General features: G+C 41.0%; 1 protein-coding gene across 1 annotated transcript; it reads left to right on the top strand.

The window, feature by feature from the left end:
* The first annotated feature begins 14003 nt into the window (after window positions 1-14003).
* On the top strand, window positions 14004-25365 carry THOC3 (THO complex subunit 3). The gene is made up of 6 exons (XM_061158171.1): window positions 14004-14352; window positions 15088-15244; window positions 16565-16769; window positions 23067-23228; window positions 23351-23451; window positions 24800-25365. Exons 1-6 carry the CDS (start codon window positions 14086-14088, stop codon window positions 24961-24963), a joined length of 1056 nt encoding a protein of 351 aa, XP_061014154.1. The 5' UTR covers window positions 14004-14085; the 3' UTR covers window positions 24964-25365.
* The last annotated feature ends 1409 nt before the right edge of the window (window positions 25366-26774 follow it).

The raw sequence follows: 26774 nt of genomic DNA, 5'->3' as shown, positions 1-26774 counted from the left end.
CCTCCTCTCCAGAATTTATTTTTTGTAGATTTTTTGATGATGGCCTTTCTGATCAATGTGAGGTGATACCTCATTGTGGTTTTGATTTTGATTTGCACTTCTTTAGTAATGAGCAATGTTGAGCATCTTTTCATGTGTTTGTTGGCCATTTATATGTCTTCTTTGGATAAATATGTCTTCTGCCTGTTTAAAAAAAATTATGTATCTGGCTATGCTTGGTCTTTGTTGAGGCATACAGGATCTTTAGTTGCAGCATGTGGGATCTAGTTCTCTGACCAGGGATCAAACCAAGCCCTTTGCACTGGGTGCTTGGAGTCTTACCCACTGGACAACCAGGGAAGTCCCTGTCCATCTTTTCTTTTTATATTGAGCTACATGAGCTGCTTGTATATTTTGGAGATTAACCTTTTGTCAATTGCTTTGTTTGCAAATATTTTCTCTAAAATAATGTCCTTCTTTGTCTCTTATGACCTTTTTAAAAAATTTAAAGTATATTTTCTCTGATATTAACATAGCTACCCTTACTTTCTTTTGGTTATTTGCATGGAATATCTTTACCCATCCTTTCACTTTCAATCTATTTTGGTCTTTGGCTCTAAAGTATCTTTTGGATGGCATATAGTTGGCACATGTGTTTTGATCCCTTTTGCTAGTCTTCGTATTTTCCTTGGAGAATTTAGTGCATTTTGCATTTAAAGTAATTATTTAGAAGAAGGGATTTCTTGTGTCATTGTGCTATTTATTTTCTATATGTGTTATCCCTTTTTAACCCCTCGTTTCCTGCATTACTGTCTTCTTTTGTGTTTAGATGATTTTTGCAGTAAAATATTTAAATTCCTTTCTAATTTTCTTTCTTTTTATTTTTTTGTTTCAGTTCAGTTCAGTTCAGTCATTCAGTTGTGTCCGACTCTTTGTGACCCCATGAACCGCAGCGTGCCAGGCCTCCCTGTCCATTACCAACTGCTGGAGTTCAACCAAATTCATGTCCACTGTGTCGTTGATGCCATCTAACCATCTCATCCTCTGTCATCCCCTTCTCCTCCTGCCCTCAATCTTTCCCAACATCAGGGTCTTTTCCAGTGAGTCAGTTCTTATCATGAGGTGGCCAAAGTACTGGAGTTTCAGCTTCAGCATCAGTCCTTCCAATAAACACCCAGGACTGATCTCCTTTAGGATGGACTGGCTGGATCACCTTGCCGTCCAAGGGACTCTCAAGAGTCTTCTCCAACACCACAGTTCAAAAGCATCAATTTTCCTGCGTTCGGCTTTCTTTATAGTCCAACTCTCACATCCATACATGACTACTGGAAAAACCATAGCCTTGACTAGATGGACGTTTGTTGGCAAAGTAATGTCTCTGCTTTTTAATATGCTATCTAGGTTGGTCATAACTTTCCTTCCAAGGAGTAAGTGTCTTTTAATTTCATGGCTGCAATTACCATCTGCAGTGAGTTTGGAGCCCAGAAGAATAAAGTCAGCCACTGTTTCCACTGTTTGCCCATCTATTTTCCATGAAATGATGAGACCTGATGCCATGATCTTAATTTTCTGAATGTTGAGCTTTAAGCCAACTTTTTCACTCTCCTCTTTCACTTTCATCAAGAGGCTCTTTCTTTCTTCTTTACTTTCTGCCATAAGGGTGGTGTCATCTGCATATCTGAGGTTATTGATATTTCTCCTGGCAATCTTGATTCCAGCTTGTGCTTCATCCAGCCCAGCGTTTCTCATGATGTACTCTGCGTATAAGTTAACTAAGCAGGGTGACAATATATAGCCTTGACGTACTCCTTTTCCTGTTTGGAACCAGTTCTAACTGTTGCTTGCTTCTTGAGCTGCATACAGGTTTTTCAAGAGGCAGGTCAGGTGGTCTGGTATGCCCATCTCTTTCAGAATTTTCCACAGTTTGTTGTGATCCACACCATCAAAAGCTTTGGCATAGTCAATAAAGCAGAAATAGATGTTTTTCTGGAACTCTCTTGCTTTTTCGATGATCCAGCAGATGTTGGCAATTTGATCTCTGGTTCCTCTGCCTTTTCTAAAACCAGCTTGAACATCTGGAAGTTCACGGGTCACGTACTGCTGAAGCCTGGCTTGGAGAATTTTGAGCATTGCTTTATTAGCGTGTGAGATGAGTGCAACTGTGTGGTAGTTTGAGCATTCTTTGGCATTGCCTTTCTTTGGGAGTGGAATGAAAACTGACTTTTCCAGTCCTGTGGCCCCTGCTGAGTTTTCCAAATTTGCTGGCATATTGAGTGCAGCACCTTCACAGCATCATCTTTTAGGATTTGAATAGCTCCATTGGAATTCCATCACCTCCAGTAGCTTTGTTCATAGTGATGCTTCCTAAGGCCCACTTGACTTCACATTCCAGGATGTCTGGTTCTAGGAGAGTGACCAAACCATCATAATTATCTATGTCATGAAGATCTTTTTTGTACAGTTCTTCTGTGTATTCTTGCCACCTCTTCTTAATATCTTCTGCTTCTGTTAAGTCCCTACCCTTTCTATTCTTTATTGAGCCCGTCTTTGCATGAAATGTTCCCTTGGTATCTCAAATTTTCTTGAAGAGATCTCTAGTCTTTCTCATTCTATTGTTTTCCTCTATTTCTTTGCATTGATCACTGAGAAAGGCTTTCTTATCTCTCCTTGCTCTTCTTTGGAACTCTGCATTCAGATGCTTATAGCTTTCCTTTTCTCCTTTGACTTTCACTTCTCTTCTTTTCACAGCTATTTGTAAGGCCTCCTCAGACAGCCACTTTGCTTTTTTGCATTTCTTTTTCTTTTTCCCATTTATTTTTATTAGTTGGAGGGTAATTACTTTACAATATTGTAGTGGTTTTTGCCATACGTTGACATGAATCAGCCATGTATTTACATGTGTTCCCCGTCCTGAACCCCCCTCCTACCTCATTGCATTTTTTTTTCTTGGGGCTGATCTTGATCCCTGTCTCCTGTACAATGTCACGAACCTCAGTCCATAGTTTATCAGGCACTCTGTCTGTCAGATCTAGTCCCTTAAATCTATTTCTTACTACCACTGTATAATCATAAGGGATTTGATTTAGGTCATACCTGAATGGTCTAGTGGTTTTCCCCACTTTCTTCAGTTTAAGTCTGAATTTGGCAATAAGGAGTTCATGATCTGAGACACAGTCAGCTCCCAGTCTTGTTTTTGCTGACTGTATAGAGCTTTTCCATCTTTGGCTGCAAATAATATAATCAATATGATTTTGGAGTTGGCCATCTGGTGATGTCCATCTGTGGAGTCATCTCTTGTGTTGTTGGAAGAGGGTGTTTGCTATGACCAGTGCGTTCTCTTGGCAAAACTCTATTAGCCTTTGCCCTGCTTCATTCTGTACTCCAAGGCCAAATTTGCCTGGTATTTCAGGTGTTTCTTGACTTCCTACTTTGCATTCCAGTCCCCTATAATGAAAAGGACATCGTTTTTGGGTATTAGTTCTAGAAGGTCTTGTAGGTCTTCATAGAACCGTTCAACTTCAGCTTCTTCAGCGTTACTGGTTGGGGCATAGATTCGGATTACCATGATATTGAATGGCTTGCCTTGGAAATGAACAGAGATCATCCTGTCATTTTTAAGACTGCATCCAAGTATTGCACTTTGGACTCTTTTGTTGACTATGATGGCTACTCCATTTCCTCTAAGGGATTCTTGCCCACAGTAGTAGATATAATGGTCATCTGAGTTAAATTCACCCATTTTAGTCCATTTCAGTTCTCTGATTCCTAGGATGTTGACGTTGGATGTTGATGTCTTGCCATCTCCTGTTTGACCACTTCCAATTTGCCTTGATTCATGGACCTAACATTCCAGGTTCCTATGCAATATTGCTCATTACAGCATCAGACCTTGCTTCTATCACCAGTCACATCCACAACTGGGTGTTGTTTTTGCTTTGGCTCCATCCCTTCATTCTTTCTGGAGTTATTTCTCCACTGATCTCCGGTAGCATATTGGGCACCTACTGACCTGGGGAGTTCATCTTTCAGTGTCCTATCTTTTTGCCTTTTCATACTGTTCATGGGGTCCTCAAGGCAGGAATACTGAAGTGGTTTGCCATTCCCTTCTCCAGTGGACTACATTCTATCAGAACTCTCCGCCATGACCTGACTGTCTTGGGTGGCCCCACACGGCATGGCTTAGTTTCACTGGGTTAGACAAGGCTGTGGTCCTGTGATCAGATTGGCTAGTTGTCTGTGAATGTGGTTTTAGTCAGTCTGCCCTCTGATGCCCTTTCTCAGCTCCTACTGTCTTACTTGGGTTTCTATTAACTTGGACGTGGAGTATGTCTTCACGGTTGCTCCAGCAAAGCGCAGCCGCTGCTCCTTACCTTGGACATGGGGTAGCTCCTCTCAGCTGCAGCTCCTGACCTTGGATGGGGGGTAGCTTCTCTTGGCCACTCCTGTGCCGTGCAGCCGCTGCTCCTGCGCTATTCTATAGCTATTTTTTTTGTGAGTACTGTAGGCTTACATTTAAAATCCTAAAATTATAACACATTAACTGGAATTTATACCAATTTATCCTCAGTAACATATAAAAAACTTCTCCTTTGTATTAATAGCTTTGTCCTCATCCCTTTTAATTGTTGATGTTACAAAATTACATCATTATACATTATATGCCCCAAAACATAAACTTATAATTCTTTTGAGTACTTTACACTCTTAAGTTATGTAGAAACTAAATGTGGAGTTACAAAAACATTACAATTCTAGCTTTTAGATTTATAACTTTTAAAAGTGTACTAGTCTCAAATCATGTAGAAAAGAAAATATAGAGTTGCAAACTGTTGTTACAATAATAGCTCTTATAGTTGCCCATGTATTTTCCTTTATTGATATCTTTATTTCTTCATATGGTTTTGTGTTATTTCTTATTGTTCTTTCCTTTCATCCTATAGGATTTTCTTGAAAATTTCTTGCAGAGAAGGTCTAATGGCAGGAAATTCTTGCAGCTTTTGGGTATCTAGGGATATTTAATTTCTCTGTGTTTTCAAGGACAATTTTGCTGGATGTACGATTCTTTGTTCACAATTTTTTTGTCTAGCACTTTGAAATATTGATAACAGTGCAACAGTGCAATTTACAGTCTTCTGGACTATAAATCTCTGATGAGAAATCTGCTTATAGTCTTATTGCCAGTTCCTTGTACGTGCTGATTGCTTTTCTATTGAAGCTTCCATGGTTCTATTTTTTATTTTTCTTAAAAATTTTTAAATTGAAATGTTGTTGATTTCAGTGTTGTTGATATACAGTGTTTCAGGTATACAGCAAAGTGATATATATATATATATGTAAATGTATATATAGTATTTTCAGATTCTTTCCATCATAGGTTTTTACAAGATATTGAATTAGTGTTTGTTGTTTATCTATTTTATATACAGTAGTGTGTACTTGTTAATCCCAAATTCCTAATTTATCCCTCCCTGCTCTCTATTTGCTTTTATCCATCCTGAAAGTTTGAAAGTTTGATTTTAATGTGTCTCAGCATGGGTCTCTTTGTGTTCATCTTACTTGGAGTTTGTTGAGCTCCTTGGATGTTTATCTTTCATTGCGTTTAGGAAGTTTTCAATCATTTATTTATTCAAATACGTTCTCTGCCCCTTTGACGCTTTCTAAGCCCGCTGGGACAGCTTCCCCCTCCCTGCTGTGTGTTGGTACACTTGATAGTGCCCCACAGTTTCCTCAGGCTCTGTTCACTTTTCTTCAATCAATTTTTTTCACTGTTACTCAGATTTCCATAATTTTATCTTTAGGGGCTTCCCTGATGTCTCAGACAGTAAAGAATCCACCTGCAATGTGGGAGACCTGGATTCTATCCATGGGTTGAGAGGGTCCCCTGGAGAGGGAAATGGCAACCCACTCCAGTATTCTTGCCTGTAGAATCCCCATGGACAGAGGAGCCTGGCGGGCTACAGTCCATGGGGTCTCAAAGAGTCGGACACAACTCAGTGACTAAGCATAGCACGCACACACACACGATCTTATCTAAGTCTTTCTTTGAATCCCTGTAGTGAATTTTTCATTTCAGTTCTAATTGTTAGTTCCACAATTTCTTGTTGGTTTCTATTTTAGGTTTTCTATATTGATATTTCCATTTTGTTCATATATTGTTTTCCTCTTGACTTTCTCCATATCTTCCTTTAATTCTTCAAAGATTTTTAAGATAGTTGTTTAAAGTCTTTTTCCAGTGTATCTGTCATCAGATGTTTTTGGGGGACAGTATCTGTTGATACATCTAATTTTCTTTGAATAGGCCGTATTTTTTGGTTTCTTTGTATGGCTTGTGATTTTTTACTCTTGAAAATTGGAAATTTTGAATCTAATAAAGTGGTAATTCTAGAAATCAGATTCTCCCCTTTTCTCAGGATTTGCTGGTTTCTGTTATTGTTTTTATTCATTACTCCTGGTTTTCTTTGATGTCGCCTCTCTCTGAGCAGAGAATCAGCCTGAAGTATGAATAAGATCTTCTCGGGTCTTTCTTCAGCTTTTCCCTGAATGTGGCATTTATTTTCCAAGTTTCCCTGTAAATGCAGTTGTTTTTTGAATGTCCTAATCTTTAATGTCTGGCTCTCAAAAAGGGAAATGGAGAAACACGAGAAGAGAGGCTGGCCTTTAAAATTCCCTGAAAGTCTCTTCAGCCAGAGGAAGATGGGCTTGCAACAAGATGGGGTGGAGGAGAAGAGAGGTATAATGGCTGCCTTCCTTTTTGTCTGCATCTCTGTGATCAGAAGTAGATACCAGCGATCACAGCACAAATCCCCAGTATTTAGAGGACAGGGTCCTTTCTGCTCACCGGACCTCAGCACGCTATGTGCAGCTTGTTCGAAGAATACATGGCAGGGCTATATGCCACGGGGCTGGAGGTGGGGATGCATGGCTGGTACTGTGCTCAGAGCTGAGACGGGAGTCAACTGGAGCCTTCCTGGCCAAGCCTTCTCCTGGAAGTTGCAGCCTTCATTTATCTCCAGAGTTCCAAAACAGTTAACATCAGGCAGATTCTTCTAGAGCAACTGTTGTCTATGTGGGAAGACAGATTCCTAGTTCTTTCTAATCTGCCATCTTCCAGAACTCTCCCTAAACAATTCTTACAATAATAACAAGATCAGTTTTTTTTTAGGTGAGGGGAAATCTTCTTTAGTTCCCAAAATTACCTAGGGGTGTGTGTGTGTGTATATATACACCTAGAGCTGTAATACTATCAGTTTTATAATTAAAATTCTAAGCTGCTAAAATCAACCTCCGTACCCTTTCCTTAGTGTGATTTCCTCACTTGTCTGACCACTGTCATGAGTCCACCTTGCCCAGGAGACTCAAACCTCCCCTACCCTGTAATGATCTTTTTGATGTGTCAGCTTGGCTAGGCTACAGTCCCCAGTTAGTCAATCAGACACTAATCTAGATATTTCATGTGAAGGTGTTTTATCAATGAGATCCACAAATAGTTGACTTTAAATAAAGGAGATAATTTTATATAATCTGGGTGGGCCTGAGTCCATCAATTGAAAGAACTTTAAGGCTGTGCAGGGTCAACACGACTGAAACGACTTCGCACACACACATGTGACTCCCCCGAGAGAACGATTCTGCCTTTGGAAATTACCTTCAGCCAGTGCCTGAGAGTTCCAGCCTACCCACTCTGACGGCCTGCTCTGTGGATTTGAGTTGCTTAGTAACCCCCACAGTGGTGTAAACCAATTCCTTGAAATCAATCTTTCTAACATATATCTTTCACTAGTTTGCGTCTCTGGTTGAACTGATACACAACTATACATCGAGGATTTGCCAGAAGTGGCTCCTTCCTGTTTTCTTTGGCAACAACAGCTTCTCCAAAGCCCCCACCAACTTAGGACTTACATTTCAAGCCCCCTCCTTCCTTATCTACTCTTCTTTCATTGTAGCATGTTTGCCTCAGGTCCTGAAAGTTCTCTGGACACATCCTGGCATCTCTGGACTTACTATGTTTGACCTGATTCTGCCCTGAATGACCCTTAAATTCCTAAGACTCCCATATATAAAAACATCCTGCAGGGTTCGAACAAAGGTCAGCTCCCAAAGAGAATTTCTGGGTAGCAGAAATAACTATAAAAATGGTCCATCTAGGGGCTTCCTTGGTGGCTCAGTGGTAAAGAATCCACCTGCCAATTCAGGAGACAAAGGTTCGATTGCTTACCTGGGAAGATCCCACTTGTCGTGGACCAGCTAAGCCGGTGCACCACATCTGCTGAGCCTGTGCTCTGGAGCCCAGGAGCTGCAGCTACTCAAGCCTGAGTGCCCCAGAGCCCGTGGTGCGCAACAAGAGAAGTCACAGCAGCTAGAAGCCCGCACACTGCGGCCGGTAACTAGAAAACCCCGCTCACTGACACTAGAAAAAAGCCCACACAGCAACGAAGACCCAGCACAGCCAAATAAATAAACTAAAAAAATTTTAATTAAAAACATGATCCATGAATATGGTATTTTTAAAAAAAAAAATATGGAGGTCAGAGAAGCACAGAAATGCTGGGGAATTTTTATAGATTCAAGGAGACTAAAGAGACATGATAACTAAATACAGTATAAAATTCTAGACTAGATCTTGTATTGGAGGAAGAATGCACTAAGGATATTAGTGGCTAAACTAACACAATTGAAATAGATAGTAGATTAAATTTAATGGTACATTTCAAATTACTAATGTTTATAACTATGCTGGGGATAGGAAACAGAATTTCCTTATTCTTAGGAAATATTCACTGAAATATTTAGGTGTAACGAATAACTTAAACTTACCCAAATAGGCAAAAGAGTGATATGTATAAGTATAGACAGAAAAAATAGAACAAAATGCTATAACTAGGTGAATCTGGGCCATAGGAATAGCAGCACTCCTACTATTCTTGAAGCTTTTCTCTAAATTTCTTAGTTTTTTCCAAAATGAAAAGCTTTTTTTAAAAAATAATGGCCAATGCCTCTGTTCCCCTGAATTTTATCTCTCCTTTGGTACTCTGACTTCAGTCTCATAGCCCCCAGAAATGTGCTATTACAAGGGTCTCAGTGAAGAGCAGGGGGAAACACTTACGCAACTGAGGTTCTATACAGAATATAGAAAAAGAACACATGGGAAAATGAAATAGAAAGCATAATATATACCAAAATACAGAATTAATATAGAAATAGAAAAAATTACATTTACAACAGTTTCAGATGCTAAGAATCAGAGTGAAGAATTTAAAGTCAGTAAAACCAGAGTTCTAGTCAATACCAGCCAAGTGACCTGGAGCAGGACACTTTACCTCTCTGTTCCTAGTGTCCTTATCTGGCACCGGGAGACATATTCTCAGTGCACGTAGGAGAAAAAGTGCTAGCAAAATTGCTGCTGGCCAAAATCTTGGCTTTCTCTGCGCACTGACGCCGAATAAAAACTACAGAGACAGAGTTCAGAGGAAATAGAAAGATGGCTTTAATTCTCAGCAAGCAGAGAGGGGAACACAGTAGGTTCACGCCCCAAAAACTGTGCCCCCCGCCCCCATGAGAGGTCTAGGGGCTTATATAAGATGAGGAACAAAGTGTTAGGATCTTGACTTCTTCCTTTTGCACTGTTTCAAAGACAGTCATAGGCTAGCATCAGTAGCCCAGTAATTGAGTCTGGCAGTTCGGTGGCCCTGAGGCCTTCTTTCTGATATGTAACTACAAGGGGAAGCGTGTTGTAAGGGTAAACTCCAGATCCAGGATGTATTCAGTGTACAGTCAAAAGAAAATAGGTGTGAATTATGGCTCCTGCAGGGTTAGGGGCAGAAAAGCAAACTTAGTTACAGACATGCAGAGTTAGGAGCAGTGCTGGTGGCTGAGTGATAAAGAGTCTGCCTGCAACTCAGGAGACACAAAAGACACGAGTTTGATTCCTGGGTCAGGAAGATCCCCTGCAGAAGGAAAGGGCAAGCCACTCCAGTATTCTTGCCTGGGAAATCGCGTGGACAGAGAAGTCTGGCGGGCTGTAGTCCACGGGGTCACAAAGAGTCAGACGCGACTGAGCCACTGAGCAAAGCAAAAAGAACTAGGAGTGTTCAGGCCTGCTCACTGTTCTCTTTATCTTCTCCTCAGGAAAGGGAAAGAAAAAAATTCATTCCTCTTTTTTCCCTTTTCACTGCAATAATATGAAGAAGATTCCTGAAAATGAAAGGTAAGGAGGGAAAAAACTAGATACCAAATAATCTCCACCCCAAGATCTTAGTAATGTCATCAGCATTCTTTGCAGTCTGAAAAGCTTTCAGGTCTCCAAGAATTTCTAGCTTTAAAGGGGTAAGGAAGTGAATGGGGAAGGAAAAGGGCCATATTTCCTAAGGCTCCTCTCAGAACTTTGTGCATTATATGTGGACTCACTTAGTATTTAGGACCTCATGGCACTCTCCCATGCTGCTGGTGGAAATGTAGATGTTAGAACTTCAGGTGTTTTGACAATACTTATTCAAATAAAAAGTGTATATGTGCACAAAGAAATTTGTATGGGGAATGTTCACAGCAGTACTGTCCTAAAAGCAAATTCATGGACATGAAATGTCCAATAAAGGGATCAGTTGAATTAACTATTATATAATACATCTATATTAAAGACTGTATCCATTAAAAGAATGAGACATGCATATACTTATGATTTCTTATATGCGTTTACAATAGAAAGCAAGTTATGTAAGGAATGCTACCATTTTGGGGGCTTGGGAGAGGGTAGGTTAATTTACACTTAAACTACTGTGTGGATCACAACAAACTGTGGAAAATTCTTAAAGAGATGGCAATACCAGACTACCTTGCCTGCCTCCTGAGAAATCTGTATGCAGGTCAAGAAGCAACAGTTAGAAGCAGACATGGAACAATGGACTGGCTCAAAATTGGGAAAGGAGTACATCAAGGCTGTATATTGTCACCCTGATTATTTAACTGATATGCAGAGTACATCATGTGAAATGCCAGGCAGGATGAATCACAAGCTGGAATCAAGATTGCTGGGAGAAATATCAATACCTCAGATACATAGATAATACCATCCTAATGGCAGAAAGTGAAGAGGAACTAAAGAGCCTCTTGATGAGGGTGAAAGTGGAGAGTGAAAAAGCTGGCTTAAAACTCAACATTCAAAAAACTAAAATCATAGCAGCCAGTCTCATTACTTCATGGCAAATACAAGCGGATTAAGTGGAAACAGTGACAGATTTTATTTTCTTGGGCTCCAAAATCACTGTGGATGGTGACTGCCATGAAATTAAAAGATGTTTGCTCCTTGGAAGAAAAGCTATGACAAACCTAGACAGCAGATTAAAAAGCAGAGACAGCACTTTGCTGACAAAGATCTGTATAGTCAAAGCTATGACTTTTCCAATAGCCATGTATGGATGTGACAGCTGGACCATAAAGAAGACTGAACGCTGAAGAATTGATGCTTTCAAACCGTGGTGCTGGAGAAGATTCCTGAGAGTCCCTTGGACAGCAAGGAGATCAAACCAGTCAATCCTAAAGGAAATCAACCTTGAATAATCTTTGGGAGGCCTGACTAATGCTGAAGCTGAAGCTCTAATACTTTGGCCAGCTGATGCAAAGAACTGACTCACTGGAAAAGACCCTGATGCTGGGAAAGACTGAAGGCAGGAGAAGAAGGGATGACAGAGGATGAGATGGTTGGATGGTATCACTGACTTGATGGACGTGAGCTTGAGCAAGCTCCGGGAGTTGGTGATGGACAGGGAAGATGGCGTGCTGTGATCCATGGGGTCACAAAGAAGCAGACGTGCCTGAGCGACCAAACAACAACTGTAACAGAGCAGGATGAGCACAGCCCTTAGCAGGCAGCCATTGCTGTGCCGCATTACTCTGCATCCTGTAACTAGGCAACAGGTCTCGTTCAGCCATTGGTCAGTGCCTCAGTGGGCCCCCCTCCCCAACAAGAAACCAGCTGTCAATGAGTGACCATTAGGGAAGTGATTCAGCCAAGGGTCAGTGGTCATCGGGTGGAGAGTGAGGTAAGATGCAGATTCAGGCCTTCTCCTGGAGGGCCCAGGGAACAGACTGGGGACTATGTCCTGCAGGGCTCTGGAGCCCTGACTAAGGCCCTCCACTAGCCTTGGCCCAGGTCTTGAGACAGCGGTAAATCTCTCCCCCATCCCTGTCTCTGTGACCTAATAGCAGTGACTGCCTGGGTTGCAGTCTGTGAGATCTGGTCTCTCCCACTTGGGTGGTCTGAGGAGACTGAGGGCCAGTTTGATTCGGTGCCTGGCTCCCTCAGAGTTGACAGCTGGGCCAAGTGTGGAAACCTGGCCCTGCAGGAGCTGCCAACTGAGATCTGCCTCCTCTTGGCCAGGACTGAGACCTTGGAGAGAGAAAGTTGTGCCTTGGGATCTTGTTGTTTCTTGTCAAGATGGAGAATAACATCGTTTCGTAGGAGACTATAGGAATATCATTACCTGATCATGACCTGACTTCAAGAGCAAAGGCTCTGGCACCAAGAAGCTTGCAACAACTTACCACGCCCCTCCCCCACCTTCTGCTTTTAAAGGGGCTTGCTGAAAGCTTTTAGTAACTTCGGGGTTCTTGGGGGCATGAGCCACCCATCTCCTTGTATGAACCTATAATAAACCTTTCTCTGTTCCAAACTTTTAATGTTTTAGTATTGATTGGCCTCACTCAGCCATTGCATACATGGACTTGTGATTTGGTACCAAAACCACCTTTGGAAGGCCACACAAGAAATTTTACAGTATTATTTTGTAAGGGGAATTTGGGTACATCAGAAAGAAGTAATCTCACTCTCCCACTTTATTCCCTTTCATTTTTTCTACGTTTATTATCAAATGCACGTGTTACATTTTTTTAAGTCTTGTTTTTATGCAAATTTTCAGCCAACTTTTCATCACTGAAACACAGCCCCCAGCTCACTGGCCCTTCTCAAGCGACTTGTCTGGCGCTGGCAGCTCACCACCCCTTTCAGTTCTGTTCAGTTCAGTCGCTCAGTCGTGTCTGACTCTTTGCGATCCCATGAACGGCAGCACGCCAGGCCGCCCTGTGCGTCACCAACAACCGGAGTCCACCCAAACCCATGTCCATCAAGTCGACGATGCCAATCCAGCCATCTCATCCTCTGTCTTCCCCTTCTCCTGCCCTCAATCTTTCCCAGCATCAGGGTCTTTTCCAATGAGTCAGCTCTTCCCATCAGGTGGCCACCCCTTTCTTCAGAAAATGCTGGACATGTGGTTTGAGGTATGGGTGTGAGGTGTGGGGACCAGTCCAAGGGGCATGAAAAGGAATTTACTCTTCACTCTGTGTATTTTATATATTTTTGCATATATAATAATGCGCATATAGAACAGCCTTCTAAACACAAGGAATTTGTCTGAAAATCATCCCCAACCGCCTTCAGCAACTCTCACCCTTGCTTCAGCCTCCTCTCCCTTTCCCCTCCCCGCCTCCCCAAAGAAGTGAAAGCGAGAGTCGCTCAGTAGTGTCCCATGGACTATACGGTCCTGGAGTGGGTAGCCGGTTCCTCCTCCAGGAGATCTTCCCAACGCAGGAATCGAACCGAAGTCTCCTGCATTAGCAGGAGGCGTCTTTACCAATTGAGCCACCAGGGAAAGCCCAAACCTCTAGCCTATTTCCCCAGGGAAGTTCACCAGCTCCTCCTTCTGCAGTAGGAAGTAGAGAGCCTTCGGCTCTAAGTGAGTGGGCTGAAAGGTGGGAGTAATTCCAGACAAAAAGGTGTTTTTAACGGACGGCGAATTGAGGTTTAGAAGAATTGCGTTATTTCTTCGATTAAACAGGGGTACAAATATATCTACCGAACAGGAGGTAAGGAGAAAATAAGGACCCTAAAGACCTCCTAATCGTTAATAGTGAAGGAAATTCCAAGAGGAACCTTGACCACTGGAAAAGGTAAAGGCGGGGGCGCGTTGCATGCTGGGACTTGTAGTCTCTTCCGGGAGTGGTCCACAGTGCGGGTGCGCGGAAGCGCGGGTGGTCTCTCCCGCGCATGCGTCCGGCCGCGGCGGCAGGGCTGATTGCCGCTGAGAATACTACCGAGCCGGCGTCCGGGAGTTCGGCATGGCGATTCCCCCGGCGTCCATGGGACCCTCAGCGCTGGGCCAGAGCGGTCCCGGCTCGATGGCTCCCTGGTGCTCAGTGTCAAGCGGCCCGACTCGCTACGTGCTCGGGATGCAGGAGCTGTTCCGCGGCCACAGTAAGACGCGCGAGTTCCCGGCGCACAGCGCCAAGGTACACTCTGTGGCCTGGAGCTGCGACGGGCGTCGTCTGGCCTCAGGGTCCTTCGACAAGACGGCCAGCGTCTTCTTGCTGGAGAAGGACCGGTTGGTGAGCCGCTGGGACCCGGCCCAGGCTAGGGAGAGAGGGGGTGTGGTAAGGCGAGGTTGAAGAATGGGCGTGAGGAGAGTGGAGGTGAGGAGAAGGGAGGAGGAAGAAGGGGTGTGGAGGTGAGGGGCGTGTGTGATGCGCCAAAGAGGAGTGTCGGGGGTGAGGAGGGGGGAACGGACTGATGAGAGGTGAAGATGGGCGTGGTGGAGAGGAGGACTGGTGGTTGGGGGAGGGGGACGATGTGTAGGGAGTGTGATAGTAAGGAGGCGTGAAGATGACCGGGGGGGCGGGGGTGAAGGTGAGTGTGGAGAGTAACGGCCGGTGGTGAGGATGGCGGGGAGACTTGTGTGGTGGTGAGGAGCGGCTGGGACAGTGGTGGTGGGCTCCTGTGGTGATGAGGAGGGTCATTCTGAAAATGGCAGGGCCTCCGTGGAATTGAGTAAGCGGGTTGGGACCTTTCGTGGAAGAGTAAGGGTAGAAAACCAGAAAGGAGGGAGGACTAAAGAGTAAGGGCATTGGTGTGGACCCCAACCAAAGAACTGTTCACACTGACTGGGGAGGAAGGGAGGGTAGGGTATTGAGAAGGGTTTAGGGGACGTGACTTAGAAGGACTGGATTCTTGACTCATCCAAACTTCTGTTGGTCACCAGATACCTCATTTTGAATAAGGTTAAGAAGTTACATGAGTAGGCAGGTACATATTGGTGAAGTGGTATCTGGATTTTGCTCTTTCAGGTCAAAGAAAACAATTATCGGGGACATGGGGATAGTGTGGACCAGCTCTGTTGGCATCCAAGTAACCCTGATCTCTTTGTTACTGCGTCTGGAGACAAAACCATTCGCATCTGGGATGTGAGGACTACGAAATGCATTGCCACTGTGAACACTAAAGGTAACTGTTCAGAGGGCAGTAGGAAGATAAGCTACTGATAGTCATTTTAAATATCTTCTCTGTGCCTGGCCCTGTAGGTATGGGACATCCTGAGCTGAATAAGACAGTTGCCAGTTCCAAGGACCTAAGAGTTTAGTGCAGGGAGAGACATATGTATTGAAAAAACTAACATAATATAATATGGTCATCCTGTAATGGATAGGTCTACAAGGTGGATGCTGAGAATGGAAACACTTAACTATGCCTGGGGAAGATAGGGAAGGCTTCACAGAATTTGAGCAAAGTCTTAAGGTAGCCATATACATTTAGTGGTCACCTTGTAGTGGGTAGGCAGCTCTAGCGGGGAACTGCTGATAGGCTAGAATGACTGATCTTGGAAAAATGACTTTGACACTTGGGGAGAAAAATGACCTGGAAGTTGTGTAGTACATTTATAGACTGTTCTTCACCAGATATTGCCTTATAAACCTTGAGGCCATTTATTAAATTATATTGGCTAAGATGTTATTGATTATAAAATGCATCAATATTTTATGTTTCATTAGGAGAGAAAATAAAGTTTTATTAGATAATCATGATACACCAAAAATTTTGAAATACATCCTGATGCATTCTAAGATACATTACAGGTAATAAAATGTGAGAAAATATGCATCTTAGAATCAATAAAGTTGATGAAATTTGTGGGCTACTGGACTTTGTTGGCAAGACTTGTACCTGGAGGTGGAATGATATGTTTTCCCCAACTAGACAACTGGTGATATGTGAGTGATTTAAGTATGTAGATGAACATTAAAAGCTGATTGTATATATATTTTAATGCCTACTAGAACAAAAGAGCTAGCTTATAGAATTTATTGCTGAAGTGAAGCTATTTAAATAAAAATTTGGAGGGGTCAGTTTTAATAAAAGTCCTGAAGGAAGAAGTATAGCTATTACATGGATAGTTCAAAAATTGTGAAAATGGCATGTGAATGACTGGAGTTTGGGAAGTGCAAGTATAAGAGAGAATTAGAGACTCTGATGACAAGTATGAATTTAGATCTTGGCTCTGTTACTTCATAGCTTGGATACTTTGGCCCATCTCTCTTTCAGTTTTTTCATCTGTAAAATGGGGAGGAAAAGTGTCCCTTAGAGACACTTAGTGAGCATTAAAGAGGGAAATGTGTAGATGAGAGTGCTGGGCTTCTGGTTGGTCCTACTGATGAGGACCTTAGTGAATGAACTCTAGCTATAGCTCTAGTCTTTCTTTGATAACAAGATAAACTGCTGGAGAATTGTGGGCTAACAGTATTTTGCTGATCGTATCTGGGTTCCCAGGGGAGAACATTAATATCTGCTGGAGTCCTGACGGACAGACCATCGCTGTAGGCAACAAGGATGATGTGGTGACGTTCATTGATGCCAAGACACACCGCTCCAAAGCAGAGGAGCAGTTCAAGTTTGAGGTCAATGAAATCTCCTGGAACAATGACAATAACATGTTCTTCCTGACAAATGGCAACGGTTGTATCAACATACTCAGGTGAGGGGGTTCTAAGTTTAGGGGACTGTCATATCTTTGCACTGGGTGCTGTAGTGGATCTCGAGATGAATTAGATGTGAGTCTATCCTGAAGGAGCCAGAAGGACAAACAATTGACTGTTGAACAACATGGATTTAAACTACCCAGGTCCCCTTACATGTGGGTTTTTTCAGTAGTAAATGTTATAGTACCACATGATCTGAGATTGGTTGAATCTGGGATGTAAAGCTGCAGATACAGAGGAACCGTGGATACAGAGAACCAGTTGTAAGTAATACATGAATTTTTGATTGTGTTTGTTCAACCCCTGTCAGGTCGACCCCTGACTTTGTTCAAAGATTGGCTGTAGTAATAAGGAACTCTAACCTCTCTTGAGCACCTTCGAGCTAGGTACCTTATATTTTACTGAGTCCGGAGAGAAATCCTAGGGAGTTGATGATGGTGTGCTTCCCATTTCATAGATGAGGATCCGGGATCTCAGAGAGGTTAAGTGACTAGTTAGCTAGTGAGCACTTGAACTGGAGGTACCTTGAAGTATAGCTAATTCATACCATCAAAGTCTCAGTTTAAATATCACTTTCTCTCCAGGGAAGCCCTCTTCATCCCCAAGGTTAGAAGCTTAGTTTATGTGCTTCTTTTGGAAGCATTTCTCATTCTACGTTATAAATGCATGTTTATTTCCTTGTGTCTTCTATAAGACTAAATTCTGTGAATTAGGGGCTGTATTTAACTTGTTTACTGTTGACTCTCTAGTGCATAGCCCAGTACCTGCTACACACAGTCAGGATCTTGGTGAATATTCTCTAGATGAATGAAGTTGTGGAATTGAAGTTGAGGTCTATCTGATTCTGTTCTTTCTGCTGTCTTGGGTGGACACTGCAAGGCAGAGTGTGCTAGGCTCTGTATTAGAGAGATTGGGAGTTTGCTGTAGAATCCCAAGGATTGACTGTGGGACTTGGGAGTTGAAGGAGGAAGCTTCTAAGCTTGACCTTGAAAGAGTAATAGAATGTTAAGAAACAGCAAAAGTAAACTGCACAATGGACAAAACAAGTATGAACGAACATGGCTTATTTGGAAAGTAGTCAGTAGATCAGAATTGCTGGGAGTGGTGGCAGATAAAGTGTCTGAAGAGAGGTCCTGAAACAGGAAGATAAAGTTGAAGTGTAATTTGGTACCAGATTATTTGGGTCTGGAATTCTATGCTTAGTAACTTGAATTTTACTCTGTAGGCAGTGTTTGTTTGTTTGTTTGAAGCTTATGTATTAGAAAATAAAACAGATGTAGAAAACCACAAAATGCAAGTATATAGCTTAATGAACTATTATATGCATAACACCTGTGTAATCCCACCAAGTCAAGAAATATTACTTTGCTTGCCATCTCAGAAGTCTCTCCATGGGCTTTGTCCTAATCAAAACTCCCTCCTCAAAAAGCACTGTCTTGATTTTTATATTATTTCTTTATAGTTTTGGTACCACGTGTGAATTTCTGGGTACTCTAATTCTGCTCATTTAAATAAAGTGTGATATGCCTTTTAAGTCAGTTAAACTATGGAGTCTCCCTCCTTCCCACTGTTTTTTTTTTTTTTAGTTTTTTTATTTTTATTGTTTTTTATTTTATTTTTTTAAATTTAATTTTATTTTTTTATTTTTTATTAGTTGGAGGCTAATTACTTCACAACATTTCAGTGGGTTTTGTCATACATTGATATGAATCAGCCATAAAGTTACATGTATTCCCCATCCTGATCCCCCCTCCCACCTCCCTCTCCACCCGATTCCTCTGGGTCTTCCCAGTGCACCAGGCCCGAGCACTTGTCTCATGCATCCCACCTGGGCTGGTGATCTGTTTCACCATAGATAATATACATGCTGTTCTTTTGAAACATCCCACCCTCACCTTCTCCGACAGAGTTCAAAAGTCTGTTCTGTACTTCTGTGTCTCTTTTTCTGTTTTGCATATAGGGTTATCGTTACCATCTTTCTAAATTCCATATATATGTGTTAGTATGCTGTAATGTTCTTTATCTTTCTGGCTTACTTCATTCTGTTTAATGGGCTCCAGTTTCATCCATCTCATTAGAACTGATTCAAATGAATTCTTTTTAATGGCTGAGTAATATTCCATGGTGTATATGTACCACAGCTTCCTTATCCATTCATCTGCTGATGGGCATCTAGTTTTACTTAGAACTTAAATGTTAAAAAAACAGGCTGTTAACCTGGAGAGCTTGTCCCAGTCTGGAGTTTGCTGATTCCGACAGCTTGCTTATTTAAGAGTCACTGTCTTATCAGTTTGGTTACCCAGTAATATAGTATGTTTAGAGAAGGCATGATAAATACTTGATAATTTCCCTTTGTCATTAGGTACTGAATTTGTTGTCTATCAACTCCAAAGATGATATGTTACTTTTGTTTTAAAAAGAAGGATCGTTATGGACCCATGTATTTAAGCATAGTAGATGTGTTTCAATCTGTCATAATCATTATCCATATTGAAGCTGAATTTATCTTTGGCGCACGGAATCCTCTTCAAGTTGGTTCCTGAGTCATGTTTTTTTTTTTTTAACATAATCCTCATAGTCTTCAGTTTCTTGCTGTCTGGTATAATGAGATATGCCAAGTTCATCCTGTGTATTTCCTGCCTCAAATCTTTAATTAGAAAATTCCCAGAGAATCTCTGGATTCTTTTACTAGAAAATAATATTGGAGCTCAGAACGTCCATATTGTTGAGTTGATTATTTCTAGACCTTTCCAGTAGACAGAGCTAGGAAGTATATGTATATACTTAAAGACAAAATAATTTGTAAATTCACACATATAACTTCCAGTTAAAATCTCTTTCCTTCCAAGCTAAGTATTCTGATTCTCAGAGATGCAGGGTATTATAGAATTTGAATTTCGCATGGTTAGCTACTATCTTCATCCCCTGTTACACACACAGATATCTCAGAATAACAATAGTACTACCATCACCAGTGTGATTACTTAAGATTGTAAATTTTGCTTTTAGAATATGTCTTCCTCCATTAAAAAAAGTTAATACTACATGTTGTCAGATTACACAGTTACTACATTACTTTTAAACATATATAAGTTCTACAAGAAACTACATGTATTTAATGTTCATCGCCAACCCTAGGCTGGTAAGTCTCTAGTCACTGATTGTCACAACTTACTCTCCAGTTTCAATTCCTCAGAAAGTGTTCAGGGGGAACAATGTTCCCTGAGTTCATACTTGTCATAACTTATATACTTATAAAACTTAAGAGATACTTATATTGTGCTACTTCTTTGAACACTTTATAATTGATAGCTTTGCTAGATATAAACACTTTGATTCATATTTTCTTACTTGTTTTTTACTCCATTTTCTTTTGACATAAAGTGTTACTATTAGAAGTCTGCTGATAATCTAATTTTTTGAAAGTCTGTTAATTTCAGCTTCTTATTGAAAATTCAAACTTTAATTGAAGACAGTAGGGAAAACCACTGGGCCATTCAGGTATGACCTAAATCAAATCCCTTATGATTATACAGTGGAAATGACAAATAGATTCAAGAGATTAGATGCAACAGAATGCCTGAAAATCTGTGGACAGAGGTTCATAACATTGTACAGGAGGCAGTGACCAAAACATCTCAAAGAAAAAGAAAAGCAAGATGGCAAAATGGTTGTCTGAGGAGGCCTTCCAAATAGCTGAGAAAAGAAGAGAAGTGAAAGGCAAAGGAGAAAGGGAAAGATACCCAACTGAGTGCAAGGAGAGATTAGAAAGCCTTCTTAAGTGACCATGCAAAGAAAAAGAGGAAAATAATAGAATAAGAAAGACTAGAGAATCTCCAAGAAAATTGGAAATACGAAGGAAACAATTTAATGAAAGATGGGCACAATAAAGGACAGAAATGGCAAGGACTAAGCAGAAGCAGAAAAGATTAAGAAGAGGTGGCAAGAACACACAGAAGAACTGCACAAAAAAGACCTTAATGACCTGGATAACTATGATGATGTGGTCACTCACCTAGAGTCAGACACCCTAGAGTGTGAAGTCAGGTAGGCCTTAGGAAGCATTACAATGAACAAAGCTAGTGTAGGTGATGGAATTCCAGCTGAACTATTTCAAATCCTGAAAGATGATGCTATTAAAGTGCTGCACTCAATATGTCAGCAAGTTTGGAAAACTCAGCAGTGGCTACAGGACTGGAAAAAGTCAGTTTTCATTTCAGTCCTAAAGAAGGGCAATACCAAAGAATGTTTAAAACTACCACACAGTTGCACTCATTTCACATGCCAGCAAGGTCATGCTCAAAGTGCTTCAAGCTAGGCTTCAACAGTATGTGAACCGAGAACTTTCTGATGTACGAGCTGAATATAGAAAAGGCAGACGAACCAGAGATAAAATTGCTGACATCTGTTGAATTATAGGAAAAGCAAGAGAATTCCAGAAAAACATCTGCTTCTGCTTCATTGACTATGCCAAAGCCTTTGACTGTGTGGATCACAACAAACTGTGGAAAATTCTTAAAGAGATGGGAATACCAGACCACCTTACCTGCCTTCATCTAGTCAAAGCTATGGTTTTTCCAGTAGTCAAGTATGGATGTGAGAGGTGGACTATAAAGAAAGCTGAGTGCCAAAGAGTTGATGCTTTTGAACTGTGGTGTTGGAGAAGACTCTTTTTTTTTTTTAAAAAAATTTATTTTATTTATTTATTTATTTATTATTATTATTTTTTTTGTCATACATTGATATGAATCAGCCATGGAGAAGACTCTTGAGAGTCCCTTAGACTGCAAGGAGATCAAACCAGTCAATCCTAAAGGAAATCAGTCCTGAATATTCATTGGAGGGACTGATGGTGAAGCTGAAACTCCAATACTTTGGCTGCCTGATGCAAAGAATGGACTCATTGGAAAAGACCCTGATGCTGGGAAAGATTAAAGGCAGAAGGAGAAGGGGATGACAGAGGATGAGATGGTTGGATGGCATCACCGACTCAATGGACATGAGTTTGAGCAAGCTCCGGGAGTTGGTGATAGACAGGGAGGCCTGGTGTGCTGCAGTCCATGGGGTCACAAAGAGTTGGACATGACTGAGTGACTGAACTGAACTTACCTGCCTCCTGAGAACCTGTATGCAAGTCAAGAAGCAGCAGTTAGAACTGGACATGGAACAAAGGAGTGGCTCAGAATTGGAAAAGGAGTATGTTAGGGCTGTATATTGTCACCCTGCTTGTTTAATTTATATGCTGAGTACATCATGTGAAATGCTGGGCTGGATGAATCACAAGCTGGAATCAAGATTGCTGGGAGAAATATCATCAACCTTAGGTTTGCAGATGATACCATCCTAATGGCAGAGAGTGAAGAGGAACCAAAGAGACTCTTGATGAAGATGAAAGAGGAGAGAAAAAGTTGGCTTAAAACTCAGCATTCAAAAATCTAAGATTATGGTGTCCTTCCCATCACTTCATGGCGAATAGATGGAGAAAAATGGAAACAGTGACAGATTTCCTTTTCTCGGGCTCTCAGATCACTGTGGATGGTGACCGCAGCCATGAAATTAGAAGACGCTTGCTCCTTGGAGGACAAACTATGACAAACCAAGACAGTGTGTTAAAAAGCAGAGATATCACTTTGCTGACAAAGGTCCATATAGTCAAAACTATGGTTTTTCCAGCAGTCATGTATGGATGGGTGAGTTGGACCATAAAGAAGGCTGAGGACTGAAGAGTTGATTCTTTTGAACTGTGGTGCTGGAGGAGACTCTTGGACAGCAAAGAGATCAAACTAGTCAAAAGGAAATCAACCCTGAATATACTTTGGAAGGACCAATGCTGAAGCTGAAGCTCTGATACTTTGGCCACCTGATGGGAAGAGCTGATTCATTGGAAAAAGGCCCTGATGCTGGGAAAGATTGAGGGCAGGAGGAGAAGGGGACAACAGAGGATGAGATGGTTTGGTGGCATTACCAACTCAGTGGATATGAGTTTAAGCAAATTCCAGGAGATAGTGAAGGACAGGGAAGCCTGATGTGCTGCAGTCCATGGGGTCGCAGAGTTGGACACTGCTTAGCTGCTGAATAACAACAAAATGGGTTCATATTCTGGGTCATATTCTTAAGTATGTAGTGTGTTGTTTCAGTATATTTTTGAAATCTTTTTATTTCAGGAAAGCCTTGATTTACAGTCTTTGATACTTATTCTATTGTCTTTGGTTTTCTTCTTTAGCATCTCCTATTTCTATCTTAGTACCAGGGTCATTTCCCCCGGTTTGATTGATGTCTGTTTTGTTTTTCAGCTACCCAGAGCTGAAGCCTGTGCAGTCCATCAATGCCCATCCTTCCAACTGTATCTGTATCAAGTTTGACCCCATGGGGAAGTACTTTGCAACAGGAAGTGCAGATGCTTTGGTCAGCCTTTGGGATGTAGATGAGTTAGTGTGTGTTCGATGCTTTTCCAGGTAAGCAACTCAGCCAGCACTTTGCTTGTTGGATAAGTTAGTTTTATTTCATTTTGAGTGAAGTTGGGCCCTCCTCTTTGGATCATTTTAATGTCTCCTCTGTCTGGTCTGCTCTGCTATAGGCTGGATTGGCCTGTGAGGACCCTCAGTTTTAGCCATGATGGGAAAATGCTGGCATCAGCCTCAGAAGATCACTTCATTGACATTGCTGAAGTAGAGACAGGTAACTAAACCCTCACTGTCTTAACGAGACTCCTCTGTCATTCATCCTTGGCCATGAGAACTCCTATCATGCGTTTTCATCTCTGTTCCTTACTTCTTTGCCAGTATTAGCATAAATGCATTTGCCTCCTTAAGGCAAGTTTGTTTATTATGACTACTGTCAGGTAATGAGGGAGCAAAGATTTAGGAAAGAGAGGGGCAGGTCTGAAAGAAAGTGGTTAAAGAAAATAGTTTGCTTTTTATTCACTTTTAATTTTTCCATTATAATAATTTTTTTCCAAAATTTTTAAAATACAGAAAGGAAGAATGAATGAATGGATGGATGGATGGATGGATGAGTGATCCTACCATTTATATACAGCTTCTTTTAGCAATATGGTATATTTCTTTTTGTCTTTTGCCTGTATGTTGACATATATTTTACAATTTAAGAAATTATCAAAGCGCATGTGATTTGTTTTAAAAAGCAACAAGACAACTTGAAAATAGAAAAATGAGAGGCAAGTATTCATTCTACAAAAGTATTTCTTCAGGTTTATTTTTAATGTAACTTTATTGCTTTTGGAAATACATGATACTGTAGTAAAAGAATTCAAACTATATAGAAAACTTCAAAGAAAGTATGTGTGTGTGTGTAGAAACAATATATATAAAAACAGCTTTATTGAAAAATTCACATACCATCTAATTGACAAATTTAAAGTGTATAATTCTGTGTATCCTGCATTTTTAAATCAATACCACACTGTGAACACTTTACTACATTAATCCAGCTTAAAAAAGTGGCTTTGGAAAAACCATGTTTAATTTCAAAAGCAGACAGGATAAAAATTTTGGAAAAAGAATTTTATTTGCAAGGCAAGTGTGGTTGAGTAGAAAGATCTGTGGCTTTGGACAGACTGACTTTCTGTGCTGACTCTGTTCTTTCTCTCCCTTTTTTTTCCCCTCTTCTGCTTCTTTGAGGTGTGACTTAACTGTTGAGTTACCCGTTTCTTTATAAAACGGGGTTTAAAACCGTTACTTGCATTGATGGATAAAGTTGTTATACTTTATTAAGATAAGTATAATGCATCTGATTCATAAGAAGTGCTCAGCAAAGAGCTGCCATTGCAGTTTTTTCAGGAAGTGTAGGGTAGGGCTCAGAGCATGGGCTGTTGGGTTCAGATCCCGCTCCACCACCCGACTGCCTTGTGACCCCTCTGACCTCCGTGTTCTCTGTAAAACGGGGTAGAATTGTTCTTATCCCATAGGACTATTATGCGGATTAGATGAGTTAACATAGGTAAGTACTTAATGAGTGTGGTCTACTGTTAACATACTGATTGATATCCCTCTATTGATTTTTATAGGAGACAAGCTGTGGGAGGTTCAGTGTGAGTCCCCGACCTTCACCGTGGCGTGGCACCCCAAAAGGCCTCTGCTGGCGTTTGCCTGTGATGACAAAGATGGCAAATATGACAGCAGTCGGGAAGCTGGAACTGTGAAGCTGTTTGGGCTTCCCAATGATTCCTGATAGGAGGACCCGGTGTATGGCAGAGGCTTCCATTATATAGTTAGTTTGGTCTGTTCTCTGGGGGTTGGTGGGCACCTGAAATATTTATAAATCGGTATAAATTTTATCAGTAATTTGTTAGCCTGCCCATTCCAATTTCCTTTGTGTTTGGTATGGTTCTCTTTCCCTGCCCCTTGCAGTGATGATACCAGCATACCTTGTCCTCTGGGGACCTCCTGTCTTCCTGCTTTTGGGCGTATGGTGGAATATGTTGGGCTTGGTTCTGCTTGGACAGTATGTAGTTTGGAGGGGTAGGTGAGGAAGGGTGAGATGGAGTTGGAGATTTTTTATAATAAAAAAGAAGTACATATTAATAATTTTGAGAATTGAACATTTAATAAAACTGACTTTTTAATTATGGGACTTCTAGGACTTTAAAAATTATGGTAATATTTTCCGTATTATTTTCTTATGTCATTATAGGGAGGTGTTGTAGTACTGTATTTATAAAAAGTTTCAGATAGGATTTAAAGGTTGTAATCCTATCATTTAATGTCATAAGCAAGAACTCGATGGTTTTTAGCATGAAATGCATGGACAATAGCACTCTGATTAACATGTTAAGTCATCGCTTGTTTATGTGTACCTGGCCTCATTCTGTAAAGATTTGTAGACCACAGATTTATGATAAACTTTGAGGAAAAATAGTAAAATATATAATTTTTATGTATTAAAAATATAAGTAAGAAATACAAAATTATGGTATGACCTATAAATTAGAATAGGAAGTCAAGACTGGGGGGAATCAAAATAGAAACCTGCAGAGAATAAGAACCTAATTGAATGATTGAACTAAAATTTGGCTCTGTACTCCCCTGTGGCAAAGTGAAGAAGGGGCTAAGTCAGCTAATTCTTATTAAAATAAGCACATGCCAGCTCCCTCAGGGAAGGCACAGTTTTTAATAGCTCTTACCACCAGAAGAAATGGTTCATGTAGGGGGTTGTTACCTGTGAGCAGCATCTTGATTTCATTGTGTTTTAATGGATTTCAGCTTTAAAAAGAAAAACCAAATCAAATATACTTCAGAAAGTGATGTTTATGGAAAAATTTGGAAAAAGCCAGTAAGCAAAAAGAAAACCCTTATTTCTAACACCAGGAGATAACCATTTTCCTGCTAATAAGCATTTTTATATATACGCTTCTAGGAGTTTTCTTGTATTCATGTTTTTTATATAAAAACATGTTTGTAAAAATCTTGAGGGGTAGACAAATCAAGTATGACCAGATAAAAGCATACAAGGTGCTCAGCAGCATGTTTGGCAATATATAAATCACCAAGTCTTAATAGCCATTTTTAATTATTGGACATATCCTGTGTGTCTGGTATTGTAATGATCACTCAATTTTTGCAACAGCCTTCAGAGGTTGGGTGTTATCACCATTTTACTACCTCAGGGAGTTCAACTCAGTGTTACTTATTAAGTGACAGTATTCAGATCTAGGTTTGCTTAACGGCCCATATACCTTCTGTTGCAATGGCTGTTCTGGTTCCATTTGCGCTTCCCATTTGACTGCTGAATAAACCTTGGCTCTGAGCTGTTAAGTCTTGGCGCAGGTTAGCAGATGATCAATTGGGCTCCATCTGCATGCTCAGTAGTGTTTCCTGCAGCCTGGGACAGCCTCTGCCTCCACCTTCCCTGGAGAGTGATTTTTTTAGTTGCAAACCAACGAGCCACCTCATTGTGTAAGAAGTTCAGATTTGCTGTGTTGATGACCCATTGCTACATTGACTAGAATTACAAGTCAGATTGAGATTATGGTGTCTCTTGCT

The sequence above is a fragment of the Dama dama genome, chromosome 12 (assembly GCF_033118175.1).
Source record: "Dama dama isolate Ldn47 chromosome 12, ASM3311817v1, whole genome shotgun sequence".
Taxonomy (NCBI): Eukaryota; Metazoa; Chordata; class Mammalia; order Artiodactyla; family Cervidae; genus Dama; species Dama dama.
Note: the sequence above shows the minus strand (reverse complement) of the source record. Positions and strands in the feature narration are given on the sequence as shown.

Excerpts from the sequence above, each read along its gene's own strand:
- THOC3 (XM_061158171.1), top strand. The coding sequence starts at position 14,086 with ATGGCGATTCCCCCGGCGTCCATGGGACCCTCAGCGCTGGGCCAGAGC. Across the intron at positions 15,245-16,564 it reads TGCCACTGTGAACACTAAAG|GGGAGAACATTAATATCTGC; the intron begins GTAACTGTTCAG and ends CTGGGTTCCCAG. Across the intron at positions 16,770-23,066 it reads GGTTGTATCAACATACTCAG|CTACCCAGAGCTGAAGCCTG; the intron begins GTGAGGGGGTTC and ends TTTGTTTTTCAG.